At 39.6% G+C, this 16,690-nt stretch overlaps 1 protein-coding gene across 1 annotated transcript in view; it reads left to right on the forward strand.

Moving 5' to 3' along the window:
• The window catches only part of MYO1D (myosin ID), a 389,352-nt gene that overhangs the window by 226,889 nt on the left and 145,773 nt on the right, over positions 1 to 16,690 (forward strand). The window contains exon 20 of the mRNA XM_017890881.1: positions 1,860 to 1,973. Within this exon, the coding sequence (XP_017746370.1) occupies positions 1,860 to 1,973 (114 nt within the window). The remainder of the gene's footprint in view (positions 1 to 1,859; positions 1,974 to 16,690) is intronic.

Consider the following 16,690-nt stretch of genomic DNA (forward strand, 5'->3'; position numbering starts at 1 on the left):
TTTTTACAGAGAGGGTCTTCTTCTGTTGCCCAGGCTGTCACTGTAGCCTCAAACTCCTGGGCTCAAGCAATGCTCTTGCCTCAGCCTCCCAAGTAGCTGGGATTAGCTATTATTCAGTGCCTATTTTAGATATTCTCTATGAACTCTAAGATTGATACAAGTGATAGTAAGTGTTCTTCAACATGGGTTTTATAGAACCAGTGTTCTATTGAATATTAGTAGGTGCTGAAAAAGAGTTTCATAGTTAAACGTATTTTGGAAATACTGGGTTAAACATGCTCTTTAAGTGCAGAATTCTCAGAGCCTTTAATATATTCGTGGGATGTGAATATCCCTAGTGGAGGCTGTGGTTTGCAGTATTTCTCAAACCAACTTATCCGTGGAACCCTTACTTTCACAAAACCTCACATAAGGCTGGAACAGAACAGCTTAGAAAAATGCTGCTATAGAAGCTCTTCACTCACTCTGTTTCAAGTTTTCTGACAAGTGCCAATCCTGTTATAGCAAAAACTGTTGCTACATAAAGTTATTTGACTAAGGGTAATAATTATTCCACCATATAGATTCTATTTTACTCTTAATTACAGACACCATTTTTGTCAAGTTGAAGATTGAAAAAATGTGCTTTGGTTATAAAGGAAATGTTTAGAGAATTGACTGATTTCTAAAACTGTGGGGCAAAGGGAAGAAGATTAACTAAAATTCAAACTAAAATTTAAATTTTAGTTTGCTGTATCCTCCCTATAGCAATATATCCTGCTATGTTCCATCCTGCCAATGTTAATTTAGTTAGCTAAATAGCCTACCGAAGCTAACCAAGTTTTCAAATTGATCTCTAACTTCTTTGTTTGCATCTTGGAAATAAGAATTTGAAAGAGGGAGTGGGGGATATAGACCACAACTATGCCTTCTTTTCTAGTTGAGGAGGGCATTTTAAGTTTTGTTTGTTTGGTTGGTTGGTTTGCATTCTTTTCCTTCTAGTTACTGAAAAACGTGACATCGTAGTGGTTCAAAAATTTTTAGTGCTAGGTACATTGATTAAAATAGTATCAACTCTAGCTGGATGTGGTGGCACATGCTGGTAGTCCCAACAACTCACTGTGTGAGCCACTACACTCTATCTTGGGTGACAGAGTGAGACCCTCATCTTTTTAAAATGCATATGTGTTTATTACCCAAGTCTAAGTAGCTAAATACTTACTTATAAAATGTCCTGTGGTTAATTCTGCTCTTAGGAAAAGATTTACCTGAACATGTGAATCTTCTCTGAATTTACCTGAACATGAGCCTCTATCTAATAAAGTAGCATTCTGCACACACACACGCACACACACACAATTTCTCCCAATCTCATTATCTAGTTTATTTTCTTTATATCATTATATGAAATTATTTTTACTTATTAGTTTCCTATCTGTCTCATCCCTATATACTAGTCTGAGATTCTTATTATAACCAAGGGCTTCATATTATTTCTTTGTATAATTGGGTTATTTGCCTTTTAGTTATTGATTTGTATTAGTTCTTTATATAGTCCATATACAAGTCCCTTTTCAGATGTATGATTTTCAAAGTTTTTCTCCCATTCTCTGGGTTTGCCTTTTTACTTACTTGATGGTGTCTGAGTTACATATGTTTAGTCCTTTAATTCTTCTATGGTTTTCTTGTTTTCCATGTTCAATTGTAAAATTTCAATTGCCAAATTCCACAAATCTGGACACAGCTACTCCGTTTAAATCTTTATTGCATCCAGTAGAGTGGCCATACATGGTTCACATCTATTAAAGAATTTGTCTTCACAATCAGCCAACTTGATTTCATTATTGATGAGATACTATGGTTTACTGGTTCTCTTACAGGTCAATCGATTTAGTAAGGTGGAAGACAGAGCAATTTTTGTCACTGACCGTCACCTATATAAAATGGATCCCACTAAACAGTACAAGGTGATGAAGACTATCCCTCTATACAATGTAAGTCCTCTGTGCTTCTCTCTGGATAAAGATTCTTAACCTGGTGCTCATGGACCACTAATAGGTTAACTCATTTTGCCCATGAATTCCTGAAATTTTATGTGTCATATGTTTTGTAGAAATGTACAGTTTTCTAAAAGGAGGATCCAAAGTTTCCAAGAGATAAATGCAGACATTTTTTAAAGTGTAAGGACTACGGATTCTTTGTGATCTTTCTCTATTCCTGATCCACTGCTTAAATGCACTGGCGTATAATGCATTTTCTTATTTGTTTTCGTAAGGTTTGTTTTTATGTGGAAATGGAATTAGGTAGAAAATCAGTAGGGGATTACTTAAAATATTACTTTTTCTCTTTTAAATGTAAAATGTATGCTGCTTCCAGAATTCTCTTCACCATATATTTGACGCATATTTAGTTGTTGATTGTGTGATCTCTGGTGTAAGTCCACTTTATTGTTCACTGTAACCATATGGTTTTCTAATTTCATCATCATTTTTTATTTGAAATATGAAATTTCGTGGGTATCTCCTTGAATCTCAATACGAGTTTATTTGTTTGTTTGTTTGTAATTGTCCTTCTTAACAGAGTCTGCTTTACAAGTGACTGTTTATTCTGATTCTTCGGAAAGATCCTACCAGAATATGGGATCTTTTCATGTGTCAGGTGATTTTCCTCTGTTAGTTCTTGAAGAAGGAAGACTGTGTTTGTCTAATACTGGGAACTATGAGGAGTATTACTTAGAGATTATTTTAAATCCTTTTGGTTGCTGCAAGAGGCAATAGGAAACATATTGTTTTACAGTTTTATTTTGCTAAGTCAGAGGTCCTTTTAGTTATAAGGTACAAGGAAGACAAACTATTCCTGGCTTTGCTGAATGCTTTAGAATGATTTAGACTATGGGGTGGAGATCTGTCTTCACTATGCACCCCTCACCCAACCCCCTCACACACGTACCTTTTTTCCTTTCAATAGAAAGGCCAATAGATTACAACTAAGGCTAAAATGATATTATAAGACACTCTTTTTTATTTTATTTTATTTTATTTTATTTATTTTTTAGACAGTCTCACTCTGCCCCCCAGGCTGGAGTACAGTGGCACCATCTCAGCTCACTGCAACCTCCACCTTCCAGGTTCAAGTGATTCTTGTGCCTCTGCCTCCCGAGTAGCTGGGATTATAGGTGCACGCCACCATGCCCAGGTATTTTGTATTTTTAGTAGAGATGGGGTTTCACCAAGTTGACCAGACTGGTCTCAAACTCCTGGCCTCAAGTGATCCACCCGCTGTGGTCTCCCAAAGTGCTGGGATTACAGGCATGAGCCACCACACCCAGCCCTAAAACACTCTTGATTATATATAGTCTTCTTATATATAGACTTACAATCTTCTATTGCAGCTACAGTTTAAGCCTAATAACCCTCCAGTCTTGAAGTAGGAGATGAAGGTAGATGAGGCAGGAAATCAAATTTTGTCAAAGTCTAAAGAAGTGTGAAACCAAAAAAATTAATTGTGGTATGTGTTTTGTTCCTTTTCCTTGCTTTCTATTAAGGGGAGATTCATCAGGCACATGATATAAATTCAATAAATAGTTAGACAGCTCTTGGAACCGAAGTTGTTTTCCCTTGTTCACGTCGACTGGTTTGTACTTATAGTCACTGTTTCCCTTTTTCTTCATCATTATCATTGTTAATTGTTCTTAATAATATCATGACATCAAAACTAACAATGTTTAACTACTGTAGTAAAGGTAAAACGTCAAAGGTAAAACCCTGTTGCACATGCTGTCAGCACCCTGCCCATACCTTCTTGTATTCCCATACCATATTTGTGCATACCAGCCTGATTTCCAGCAACCAGTATCTTTGTCAAAAAGCTGCCCTCAGGCTGCCAAACCCACTTTGCCCTCACTCACAGAGGGCTGGAAGTGCCTACGCACTCATTGTGTGATGGGTATGGGGTATAAATACTCCATCTCCATCACTCATTGGTAAAGACAATCCCAGGCTGTTTCACACCATTTCCTAGAGCTTCCCTGCAGGAGTAAACTTGCCAACAGTAGTGGCTGCCTTCTCTCCCCACTCCCTTGCCAGTGTCCCTGAACCTCCCAAATCAACTCTGTATACTCATCAGCCTTTGTCTCAGGGTCTGCTTCTAGGTGGAACTAACTTCAGAAGGGCAGCCATCTTTTCAGAGGGAGCAAGTTCAATGTGATGGGGAACTTCCAACTAGACCTATCATTGGTTTTAAGTCTGAAGCAAGTATGTCAAAATATTAAGTATGGATGATAGGGGCATGAGTGTTTGTTATATTATTTATACTTTTCTGTATGATTGAAATATTTTGAAATTAAAAACAAAGTTTAAGATATGGTGATGCTAATAATAGTGTTGGAGAAGCTGGGAGGGGATGAAGGAAAGTGATTTCAATTTTAACCATATTGAGTTTGAGGTTTTGGTGAAACTTACAAGTATACTTCCCGTAGATAGTTGGAAGTCTAATCGTGGAGAGGGGGAAAGAATTCATCACTTAAAATTTAAGAGTGGACCCATGTATAGTTGGAGGCTGAAATTATGAGTCAAGAGAGAGAAAGGGGTGGATTATTCAAAACATCCACAGTTAAATGGTGGGAAAAGAGAATCACTGAAGGAAATTGAATAAAAGGAAATTTCTTTATGGTTCTCCATTCCATTTTCTCATCTCTCTTTTAATGGAGCTAAATGAGCTTCTAATTTCCCTTCAGTTCTATACTTTTTTAAATTCTAGGAAAGAAAAAAACTCATGGAATCACATGGTTCAAAATCAATTTTCAGAAATAAGAGTAGTCAATAAAACATACAGGGCATAGCTAAGGGCATCCACACTTCTCTCATTCTCCACCTTTCATTTCTCCTTCTATAGAGGCTCCTTTCCTGTTTTAGTTATTCCTTTCTTGCTCCAAGGACAGACTGTGAGCTCATTCTCTCTTAAGTAATGTTTCTTTGCCACCCACCGCCCGCTCGAGACGGAGTCTTGCTCTGTCACCCAGACTGGAGTGCAATGGTGCCATCTTGGCTCACTGCAGCCTCCGCCTCCCGGGTTCAAGCAGTTCTCCTGCTTTAGCTTCCCGAGGAACTGAGATTACAGGCGCCTGCCACCGTGCCCAGCTAACTTTTTTCTTTTTTGTATTTTTAGTAGAGATGGGGTTTCACCAGGCTGATCTTGAACTCCTCACCTCGTAATCTGCCCGCCTTGACCTCTCAAAGCGCTGGGATTACAGGCAATAGCCACCACACCCGGCCCCATTTTTGATTTTAGTGAAGGTACACAGGGTAGTAAGGGAATCGAATCCCATGGAAAGCCAGGAAATGCTACCATTCAGGTTTTAAGGCAGCTTTTAAGGGACCATGCTATCATTTAGCCTCCTGCACAACCTGAGTTTTGCATTTCTACCATTCTCTCTTTTTCTCTTTGTCTGTCTTCTTACTCGCAGTTACTTCTTTTTTGCCAGACAGCATGGGTCAGCTTTAGGCTAAGGTCTGAGTCAGCCAACTCAGCAAACCATTAGAGTTTCATCTTGCAGTAACATATTGAACACAGTGTCTCAGATAGGGCCTCACCATAGCAACCAATGCTGGGTGATCCGGATCAGTACTTTTGTTCATGCCAAATGCTTGCAAATCTATGCACAGTCTTTCCTTACTTTTTCTGGTATGGCATGAATAATTCCTACTATTCATTTTGGGGTATAACTGATCCCTCCTCCCTCCACTATTTATGACTGTCATCCTTAGGCCCAAGCCACATTTGGACCTTGGTCACAGATCACGCTGAATATTGGGGTGGGTCATTGGGTTTTCCCAGCAGAAAGGAGCAGCAGAAGAGAAGTGCTTCAAATAGGCCAGGCTGGCCAAGCATCCTAGGTCCTTGATTCTTCCCAGCTACTCCCCCTCCAATTGCCAGCATCCCAGTCTTTGTCAAACAGGACCTAAAATTGTGCTCATGAATCTCCAGGATGGGTGAAATTTCAGCTGATGTTGCAATTTGGCAGTATGTCTAATCATTCCTGAATGTAGTCTTCATGAGTGCTTTCAGCAGAAAGTGGTTCCTCTGTTTCCTTAACTCCCTCCAGCCACGCACTATGGGACCAATATTTGTTGTTTTCCTAATGCACTATAAAAAATACCCACCCAATTCCACTATCCTTACATCTCCTAATGCATTGAACTTCTATAAATCAGCAACTAACTTTAACCGGCACACCAGCCATCTCCCATGGGTCACCAGTGATAGGTTAAGTAACATCTTCCTCCCTACAGACCATGAACTGCTGGCTTTCCACACTGGGTGGAGTGATCCTCCTTTGCCCCTCCTTGTTAAGATGCTGCAGCCAATTGCATACCCCCTCTTGAGAGTTGCTTTTTGCAGCATCCTGGTGCTCATTTCTCCCTGCTAGGTTTTGAGTTGTAATGATCAGAGACTTAAGGGACCTCAAGTAGATAGGAGGTGGGAGATTTTAAATTGCATCTGGGTCAGAGAGAGTGATAGTCTAGAAATTACCTTCTTTGGGATTTTAGGCAGTTATACATCAGATCATCTGATCACACCCTCAATAACTAAACCATTCAATTCAGATAATTACTAAGTGTTCATTATGTGCCAGCCACATACATATTAGGAACACAGAGGTATCAAAACAGGCAAAAATCTCTGCAGTCTTGGAATTTACATTCCAATGGGGAAAAGTATATGTGTGTATATGTATATACATACATGCATGATGTAGTCCATAGAAGGTGATAAGGGAAAAAAATAAAATCAGGAAAGAAGATAGAACGTGTGAGGGGTGTTGTAATTTTAAATAGGGTGATCAGGCCTCACTGAGAAGTTGACATTTAAGCAAAGACTTGAAGGAATTAAGGAATGAACCATATGTGTACTTGGTGGAAAGTATTTTAGACAGAAGGAACAGCAAAGACACAGAGACATGAGCAGGGAGGAAGGAGCCTTCTGTGGGGCTGGAAATGTGTAATAGCTTGATCTGGTGGGGGTTTCACAGATGTATACATTTGTAAGAACTCATCAAGCTGTTTACTTGAGATTTGTGCACTCTAGGGCATGCATGTTCTACCCTAATAAAATGGGAGGAGAAAAGAAGAAGAAGAAAGCAAGCTATCTATGAAGGGGGATAACAGGAGGATGTAAGTAAAGAGGAAAGTGAAGCAAATTAGGTAAATGATCACTCAAGCCTGGGGAGATTTCAGCATACTTAAAGAGAGGCGTGTGTGAAACACTAGAGTGAAGAGCTCTTCATTGTACCTATAGGTATATACCCCTTTGTGTTCCTAATATTGATTGTATGTACTTTTTCTTATTTATTCCAAGATCAGTTTTGCTGTAGGTCTGTCTCTCTTACTGATTTTGTGATCTTATCATTTACCTGTGCTCTTATTTTTCCTTCTTCATTCTTTAGGTTGTTCTTTTTCTAGCCTTTTAGTTGGGAGCTTAACTGTTTTGTTTTTAAATTTAGTCTTAAAAATTCATTGAATTTGTAAATTTGTATTTAAGAATGGCTTGAGCTGAACTTCACATGTGTGATACTACCTTTGTTGTTCGGTTTTAATTATTTTATGATTTCCATTGTGAGTTCCTCTGTAAGCCATGAGTAGTTTGGTAGTATGTTTTTAAATTACTACGTAAATAGTAATTTGTGGTACATGTGCTTTTGTGTTCTACGCGGGGCGATCATGTTTCCCCGTTGCTCTTCAGTGCCATATTGGTCATAAACCGAGTGTCCATACACCACTTCTGGATTCTCTGTTCTATTGGTCTGTTAGATATCCTCATGCCAATTACTGTTTTGATTACTGTTGGACAAAGGTATTATGAACCCAAAAATTACAGTAAATTCCCAGATACCCTCCTTTCACTCTTACCTCTTGCCAACATAGCACTCTCATTTGCCACAACCATATGAAGGGAAAAAGAGCCGGGGATGGTGGTAAAAGGAATTCTGCCAGAAAGGACAGCTTCCTATTTGCCTATTTATATATATATAAATATGCAGCCGCCACTCTGCTCCAGAAGGTTTGGGCCATGTCTGAATCCAGTGGGCCAAAGCTTTGGATTTTCTAGAAAATCAGAAGTCTGCATTTTATGTAAAATCTCCTAATTGTTAAGTATTATGAACTACTAACTTTAAAATGCCTTGCAAGCCAAATAAACATGTCTATAGGCCATATTCAGCCCCAGGTTTCCAGTCTGCTACTCTTATTAAAAGAGGGCTTGTCGTTTGTTATTTGAAATGAGCTATAACCAGACTCCTTGGCCTCCTCCATGCCACACTTTAAAAACTCTAAAATCTATGTTATGTGTTATTCTAGACTTCATGGAGCAGAGATAGACACTCACCATTTCTCACTCACTTATAAGGAGCTATAATTGGGTGCAAGCTTTAGGAGAATATATTTTCTACTTCAGTTAGCAAGTAAGGAAGGGAATAAAGGAAATCTCTGATAAGTAGATCTTTCCTAACTTGAGAGCATTCTGTTCCCTCAGAGTTCACTACTAATTCCATCCCTCTGACTTTTATTATGAAAATTTCAAACTTACAGAGAATTTGAGAGAATAGTACACCCTTGTGCCCCACACCTGTATTCACTAAGGGCTTACTTTTTGCCATATGTGTTTTATTTCTCTTTCTCTCTTGTGACACTTCACCCTTGAAATACACGTGTGCATCTCCTAAGAATAAGGACATTCTCCTTCATAATCACAATACCATTTTCTTATCTAAAAAAATTAATATTTCCATAATATCATCTAATATTCAGTACATATTAAAATTTCCCCAGTTGTTCAGACTGCCTTTTTTTTTTGAGAGACAGGTTCTCACTCTAGTGCCCAGGCTGGAGTGCAGTTGCGCAATCATAACTCACTGCAGCCTTAAACACCTGGGATCAAGCAATCCTGTCTCCTCAGTCTTCCAAGTGGCTAGAACTGCAGATGCACTCCACTACTCTTGGCTAAACTTTGAAAATTTTTTTGTAGAGACGGGGTCTTACATTGCCCAAGCTGGTCTGAAATTCCTGGCCTCAGCCAATCCTCCTGCCCCAGCCTCAAATCCCCAAGTGCTGGAATTACAGGCATGAGCCACACCACACCTGGCCAAAGACTGCCTTTTAAACCTGTTTTTTTAATAACAGAATTCTATGTAGGTTCACATTTACGTATCTAGAAGTAAAATTATTCCATCATATGGCACTTGGTAGTTACATCTCTGGTCTGTTTTAGTCCACACTGCACCTCCACTCACACATACCCGTACCCTTTTTTTCCCATCATATTGACTTTTTAAAACCACTTTCTTGAGGTATAATTCACTGTTACAGACTGAATTGTGTTCCCCCAAAATTTGTGTATCAGAGTCCAAACCCCCAGTACCTCAGAATGTGACTGTATTTGGAGATAAGAGTCTTTAAAGTGGTAATTAAGTTAAAGTGGGATCATAAGAGTGGGCCCTAATCCAGTATGACTGGTGTTTGCCTCAAAGGAGATCCAGAACATAGGTACAGAGGGAAGGCCATGTAAAGACAGAGAGAAGACAGCCATCTACAAGGCTAGGAGAGAAGCCATCAGAAGAACAACTCTACCGGCCGGGCGCGGTGGCTCACGCCTGTAATCCCAGCACTTTGGAAGGCCCAGGCAGGCAGATCATGAGGTCAGGAGATCAAGACCATCCTGGCTAACACGGTGAAACCCTGTCTCTACTAAAAATACAAAAAAATTAGCTGGGCGAGGTGGCAGGCACCTGTAGCCCCAGCTACTTGGGAGGCTGAGGGAGGAGAATGGTGTGAACCTGGGAGGTGGAGCTTGCAGTGAGCCAAGATCGCACCACTGCACTCCAGCCTGGGCAACAGAGCAAGACTCCATTTCAAGAAAAAAAAAAAAAGAAGAAGAAGAACAACTCTACCAACATCTTAATCTTAATTTTAGACTTCCAGCCTCCAGAACTTCAAGGAAATAAATTTCTGTTGTTTTAGCCACCTAGTCTGTGATACTTTGTCATATCATCCCTAGCAAACTAATGTGTTTACATACCATAAAATTTTCCCATTGTAAGGTATAGTTATTTTAGTAATTTATGCAGTTGTGCAATGATCACCTAATCCAGTGTTAGACCATTACTAGGCCGGATGTCTGTAATCCCAGCACTTTGGGAGGCCAAGATGGGAAGATTGCTTGAGCCCAGGAGTTTGAGACCAGCCTGGGCAAAATAGTGAGATACCGTTTCTACAAAAGAAAAAAGAAAAGAAAGAAACAGATCTGAGTACTAGATGTGCTTGTTGCTGCTGGAGATTCATTTCTTTCAGGTCCTCTCAGCTGGCATAGCACAGAAATATATGTGTATAATCTGTGTATATACACATCTTTATAAATATTTTATATGTGATCATCTTTATATGAAGTTAAACATGAGTTTATACTAATGTCTCTCACTCTAGTCCATGACCACATTAATCATTCTAGCCTTCCCCATTGCTTATCTTTAAATTCCCTGTCCAAAAGTGAGAAACCTGGCTTGCACCATCTACTGTCCATTTACCTAATTGTTCATTTCCAGTATCCATGCATGGCAGTATCAGAATTGTTAACCTGTACCCTGTGAGGCACAACTTTATCAAATAGAGTACAGTGCTACATGCACTTCCTTTTCCCTTTAGTCTTACACACTCCACTCATTTCCAAAGTTACCTAGGTCAGCACCTTTTCCTCCCACTCTCTTCAGTGAGATTGTTTCATACCTTTTTTTTTTTTTCTTGAGATGAAATCTCGCTCTGTCGCCCAGGCTGGAGTGTAGTGGCGCAATGTTGGCTCACTGCAACCTCCACCTCCTGGGTTCAAGCAATTCTCTGCCTCAGTCTCCCGAGTAGCTGGGATGACAAGCGCCCGCCACCATGCCCGGCTAATTTTTGTGTATTTTCAGTAGAGACGGGTTTCACCATCTTGGCCAGGCTGGTCTTAAACTCTGGACCTCATGTTCCACCTGCCTTGGCTTCCCAAAGTGCTGGAATTACAGGCATGAGTCACTGTGCCTAGCCCATACCTTTTAATATAGGTAGATTGTCTCGTCACATTTTGCATTCCTTCCTGAAATCCCCCAACCTCCTAATTTTTTTTAAGTTGCCCACATTAAGGTTCACTCTTGATGCTGTTGAGTTCTGTAGGTTTTGGCAAATGTATAGTGTCATGTATCCACCATTACAGTATCACACAGAACAGTTTCACTGCTCTAAGGATCCTGTGTGCGTAACCTGTTCATTTCTTTCCCTCTTTCCCCTGAACCCACGGGAACCACTAATCATTTTACTGTCTCTACAGTTGTGCCTTTTCTAGAATGTCGTATAATTAGAATCATACAGACTGTAGCCTTTTCAGATTGGCTTCTTTCACTTAGCAGTAGGCCTTTAAGGTTCCACCATGTCTTTCCATGGCTTGTTGGCACATTTTTTTTTTAGTCAAGAAATAGTTCATTATATGGAGGTGCCATAATTTGTTTCTCCATCCACCTATTGAAGAACATCTTGATTGCTTCCACTTTTTGGCAACTATGAATAAAGCTACTATAAACATTTGCAAGCAGGTTTTTTGTATGGACACAAGTTTTTAAATCTATTGAGTAAATAGAAGTGCTATTGCTCAATCCTGTAATAAGACTAAATTTAGCTTTATAAAAATTGCCAATATTTTCCAAAGTGGCTGTATCATTTTCCATTTCCACCAGGAATGAATGAGAGTTTCTGTCACTTCCCATCCTCACCAGTATTTGATAGTGTCTTTTTTTATTTTAGCCATTCTAATAGGTATGTAGTTATATCGTGTATTTTTCTCTTATCCTAAAATACATAACTCAGTACACACTGGATTATCAGTGAATCTTTATGAGAACCATCTCTCCACTCTTTGTCATTAGTTGGTTTGTTTTCAGGAAACAAAGCTTGATCTTTATGTAAGCCTAAGCAAACATAATTAAAAGATGAATTTGGCACTTTTTTCCCCTCTTCCATTAGCAAGAATTATTCAATCAATTTGCCATTTAATGATGGTTCTAGTCACTCACACAGGAAAGATCAAAACAGGAAATCGTGACAGGTTTTTGAGTCTCTTTTCAGCAAACACTGTTCTCACAAATGGCATGGTCATATAATTGCAAACAACATGAAACATTAAGTTACAGGTGACCCCTTTCTATGTATAAATATTGCACACTAATTTTAAGGTTTCAGCCAACTGGAATCTGCATTATTGTCAAATTAGCGTCATCCCCTTTGACTCACTATGCTATATTTGTATGTAATATTGAATTAAAGCATTAGTTCCAAAATTGTTAAGAAAGGTTAAAATTTTTGCAGGGACAGTAGCGTTAGGATTTGAATGTTTTTTGAAGCTGGGGAACTTGTGGTTGCTGAGGCTTGATATGGAAAACAGAAGCAAGAAATAGCCTATATAATTAGCAATGTTGTGTCCAAAGCTTTGATCACAGTCTCTTTGAAAATCATGCTAGAGATCAGTATAAATTGGTGGGAAAGATTGCTCCCCGTGGCTGAAGCATGTTGCTTGAATAAATGCACTTCGGCCACTAGAGTTCATGTGGACATTAGTCCTCCCAAACCAGCATCCATGGAGCAGGTTGCCAAGATTGAGTTTAATTTGCGTAAACAAAAAATCTGTTCGCCAGTTTTGAGTGAGATCACATAAACCGAAACATACAGCCTTACCTCAGCTAGAATTCTTCTTACCCTTCTTTTGTTGTTGAGTCGTGTTAGTTTTGCCTGAGTGTTTGGTCTGAAGAATGTTTGAATCTGCCCATTAATGTTGTTTTGATATAGTCCCTTTTTATCAGTATGGGCTTGATGGCTAAGGAAGCAGCCAGTTAATTACACAAATACTTCCTTTAGTTCTGTGGAGAATATGAAGCAAGCAGGGGAGAGAAAAGAGACAATTATCTGAACTGATGTGACTGTTTTGTAAAGGTAAATGGACTGTAATTATGCCAGACTTCATGCTTTATTGCTCTATTTGACATGACTTGCTGGAAAGATATCATTTCGTTTGGAAGATGGATTGTCCTTGTAATGTGTACAGGGTGAACCCTGCTGAAATCCATCCGCCCGCCGGTCTGCGCCCCATCACCATTTCTAAAGCACCCTACCCTCATGGCAGTGTCCCAAAGGAAGGGGTTTCCATGGTAACCTCAATGGAGGCAGTCAGCTGACGTCTGGCACCGCCTGTGCTGGTGTGCGCTAGCCTGCTCACTCCCTCGGCCCTCCCTCAGTCCTTTAAACTATATTTATTAGTTCTCTTTAATGGGAAGTATATAATCCCTTAATGTCAGACCCTGAGTGGCACTCAGCTTTATTAATTTATTTAGGTAATAAATTTACCTTCCTAATTAATTCTCAGCAGTCCTGGGAGCTGTATTATTTTGAACATCTTGCACAATGTTGAGAGTTCCGCGTGTTATAACAAAGAGAGTCACTTAGCAAAATTAGATATTTGGAAACCTCTCTTCTTAGAAAGAAAGTGATGTCTATATTATAGAGAAATTTAGAAAAATACAGATGTCAAAGTTTCAGTTTAATTTTTCAAGAAATTCTTTTCTTATTCCGATGGCTTTGGCAATGAAACAATCTTTCCCCTGCCTCTTATAATTTCTTTTTAGCACTCAATGACTTTATTATTGGATTTGAGTGAGCCACGTGGTTTTAAAATACTTCTAAGAAATGTGACGACTAAGCCACATCCTCTCTCTTTTTTTTGTTAATAAGAGAGAAAGAAGTCAGAATTTCAGAGCTCCCCAATTGATGGTTTTCCTGACATGTGTTCAGAAGCAAATGCCTTTTGTTAATGCTGGTTAGAGACAGCTGCTTATGCCAAACACTACTAAGCAGACTGTTTTTTTTAAATGTGTTTTCCTTACATGTGCAAAATCTGACTAATAAGCAAACCAATTTATAATACCAAAAGTCACTGCTTTTGGGCACAAAGTAGAGTCCATTTTCATCAGTACTGTACTTGGAAATTCAATTTCATATGTAAAAGATGTCTCAAAGCAATGTCTGAAAGCACCAACCACTAGGACCAATTTATGACTCCTTTAAAAAGCTATCTTGTTAAAGAAACACAATGCCTTTTAAAAACTAAAATGTAAGCAAATTAGTATGGTACCACCTTAATTTATCCGGAGGTCAGATTGCTAGAAGCAAGATGGCTTTAAAACAAAGCCATACATGGAGATGTATATATTTTTTAAATCTCTACATTTGCAGAAATAGATGTCGCTAAGCTGAGGCAATAATAGGCTTTTGTTAGACAGCTGTCTTTATCAGAGCTCTCTTTTATTCAGTAAACATTTTGGAGCACCTCCCATGTGCTGTGCATTTGGCAGGCACTGGCGGTGCAAGCATACATCACGTAGCCTCTGCCTACAAGCTTTGTGGACCCGTGGGAGAGGCAGGGAAGCCACCAGCCCATCGGCACAGTGCCTAGGTTGCTCACTGTGGCAGCCCCGTAGATGCACAGCACAGTAATACCTTGCTCTCAAGAGAAAACTGGTGCTCAGAAAGGTGAAGCAATCTGCCCAGGTCACAAAGCTCACCAGGAATGGACCTGGGCTTCACCCTTTGTGTTTGTGACCTAGCCCTTAATCCCAAGTGTGTTTGACCTAGGCCAGTTCCAGCAGCCATCTGCTACCTGCCCCTCCCTTTGACAGATGACACATGAAACTAAAATCCTATTTGGGGCCCAGAGCAGTGGCTCACACCTGTAACCCCAGCACTTTGGGAAGCTGAGGCAGGCAGATCACCTGAACTCAGGAGTTCAAGACCAGCCTGGGCAGCATAGTGAAACCCCATCTCTACAAAAAATACAAAAATTAGCCAGTAGTCCCAGCTACTCAGGAGGCTGAGGAAGGATAATTGCTTGAGCCCAGGAGGCGGAGGTTGCAGGGAGCCAAGATCACACCATTGCACTCCAGCCTGGGCGATAGAGCAAGACCCTATTTAAAAAAAAAAAAAAAAAAAAAAAAAATCCTGTTTTAAGAGGAAAGAAATAACAGAACTAACATTCATCGCATGTATCATGCCAGGTGTTTCTTAAATGATTTAACCAGACTGTATCTCTGATTGTAAGAATCCTGGGCAGGAAGTCTCATTTTATAGGTGAAGAAATAAATTCTCAGAGAAGTTGACCACTAGTGCAGTGTTTCAGTGCAGGTTCTTCTAATCTCAAAGCCAGAGGTAGCCACAAAAGTAGGTATCTTTCTACCTAACTTAATTGCCAAAGTTGCTCTCTTTCTCTCTCTCATTTTCTTTATTTATCTATGTAAGTCTTTCTTACATTAATAATAGTTTTCTAAAATAGTTCGTCTTAACCTTTTGAGGATTAGTGACTTGTAGGCCCACAGGAAACTGAATAATCAAGATGAGAGTGTGTGTATTGGCCCTGGTCTGCATATCAAGAGCTCTGAACGTATGTCATTAGGATACAAAAAAAGGCTGGGCATGGTGGCTCACGCCTGTAATCCCAACATTTTGGGAGGCCGAGGCAGGCAGATCACTTGAGTCTAGGAGTTCAAGACCAGCCTGGCCAACATGGTGAAACCTCATCTCTACTAAAAATACAAAAATTAGCTGGACGTAGTGGCACGTGCCTGTAATCCCAGCTACTCAGGAGGCTGAGGCAAGAGAATCGCTTGAACCCAGGAGGCGGAGGTTGCAGTGAGCCAAGATCACACCATTGCACTCCAGCCTGGGCAACAAGAGCAAGACTCTGTCTCCAAGAAAAAAAAAGGTATGAAACAATCTCACTGAAGAGAGTGGGAGGAAAAGGTGCTGACCTAGGTAACTTTGGAAATGAGTGGAGTGTGTAAGACTAAAGGGAAAAGGAAGTGCATGTAGCACTGTACTCTATTTGATAAAGTTGTGCCTCACAGGGTACAGGTTAACAATTCTGATACTGCCATGCATGGATACTGGAAATGAACAATTAGGTAAATGGACAGTAGATGGTGCAAGCCAGGTTTCTCACTTTTGGACAGGGAATTTAAAGATAAGCAATGGGGGAAGGCTAGAATGATTAATGTGGTCATGGACTAGAGTGAGAGACATTAGTATAAACTCATGTTTAACTTCATATAAAGATGATCACATATAAAAATATTTATAAAGATGTGTATATACACAGATTATACACATATATTTCTGTGCTATGCCAGCTGAGAGGACCTGAAAGAAATGAATCTCCAGCAGCAACAAGCACATCTAGTACTCAGATCTGTTTCTTTCTTTTTCTTTTTTCTTTTGTAGAAACGGTATCTCACTATTTTGCCCAGGCTGGTCTCAAACTCCTGGGCTCAAGCAATCTTCCCATCTTGGCCTCCCAAAGTGCTGGGATTACAGACATCCGGCCTAGTAATGGTCTAACACTGGATTAGGTGATCATTGCACAACTGCATAAATTACTAAAAATAACTATACCTTACAATGGGAAAATTTTATGGTATGTAAACACATTAGTTTGCTAGGGATGATATGACAAAGTATCACAGACTAGGTGGCTAAAACAACAGAAATTTATTTCCTTGAAGTTCTGGAGGCTGGAAGTCTAAAATTAAGATTAAGATGTTGGTAGAGTTGTTCTTCTTCTTCTTTTTTTTTTTTTTCTTGAAATGGAGTCTTGC

The sequence above is a fragment of the Rhinopithecus bieti genome, unplaced genomic scaffold (genome assembly GCF_001698545.2).
Source record: "Rhinopithecus bieti isolate Rb0 unplaced genomic scaffold, ASM169854v2 scaffold_19652, whole genome shotgun sequence".
Taxonomy (NCBI): Eukaryota; Metazoa; Chordata; class Mammalia; order Primates; family Cercopithecidae; genus Rhinopithecus; species Rhinopithecus bieti.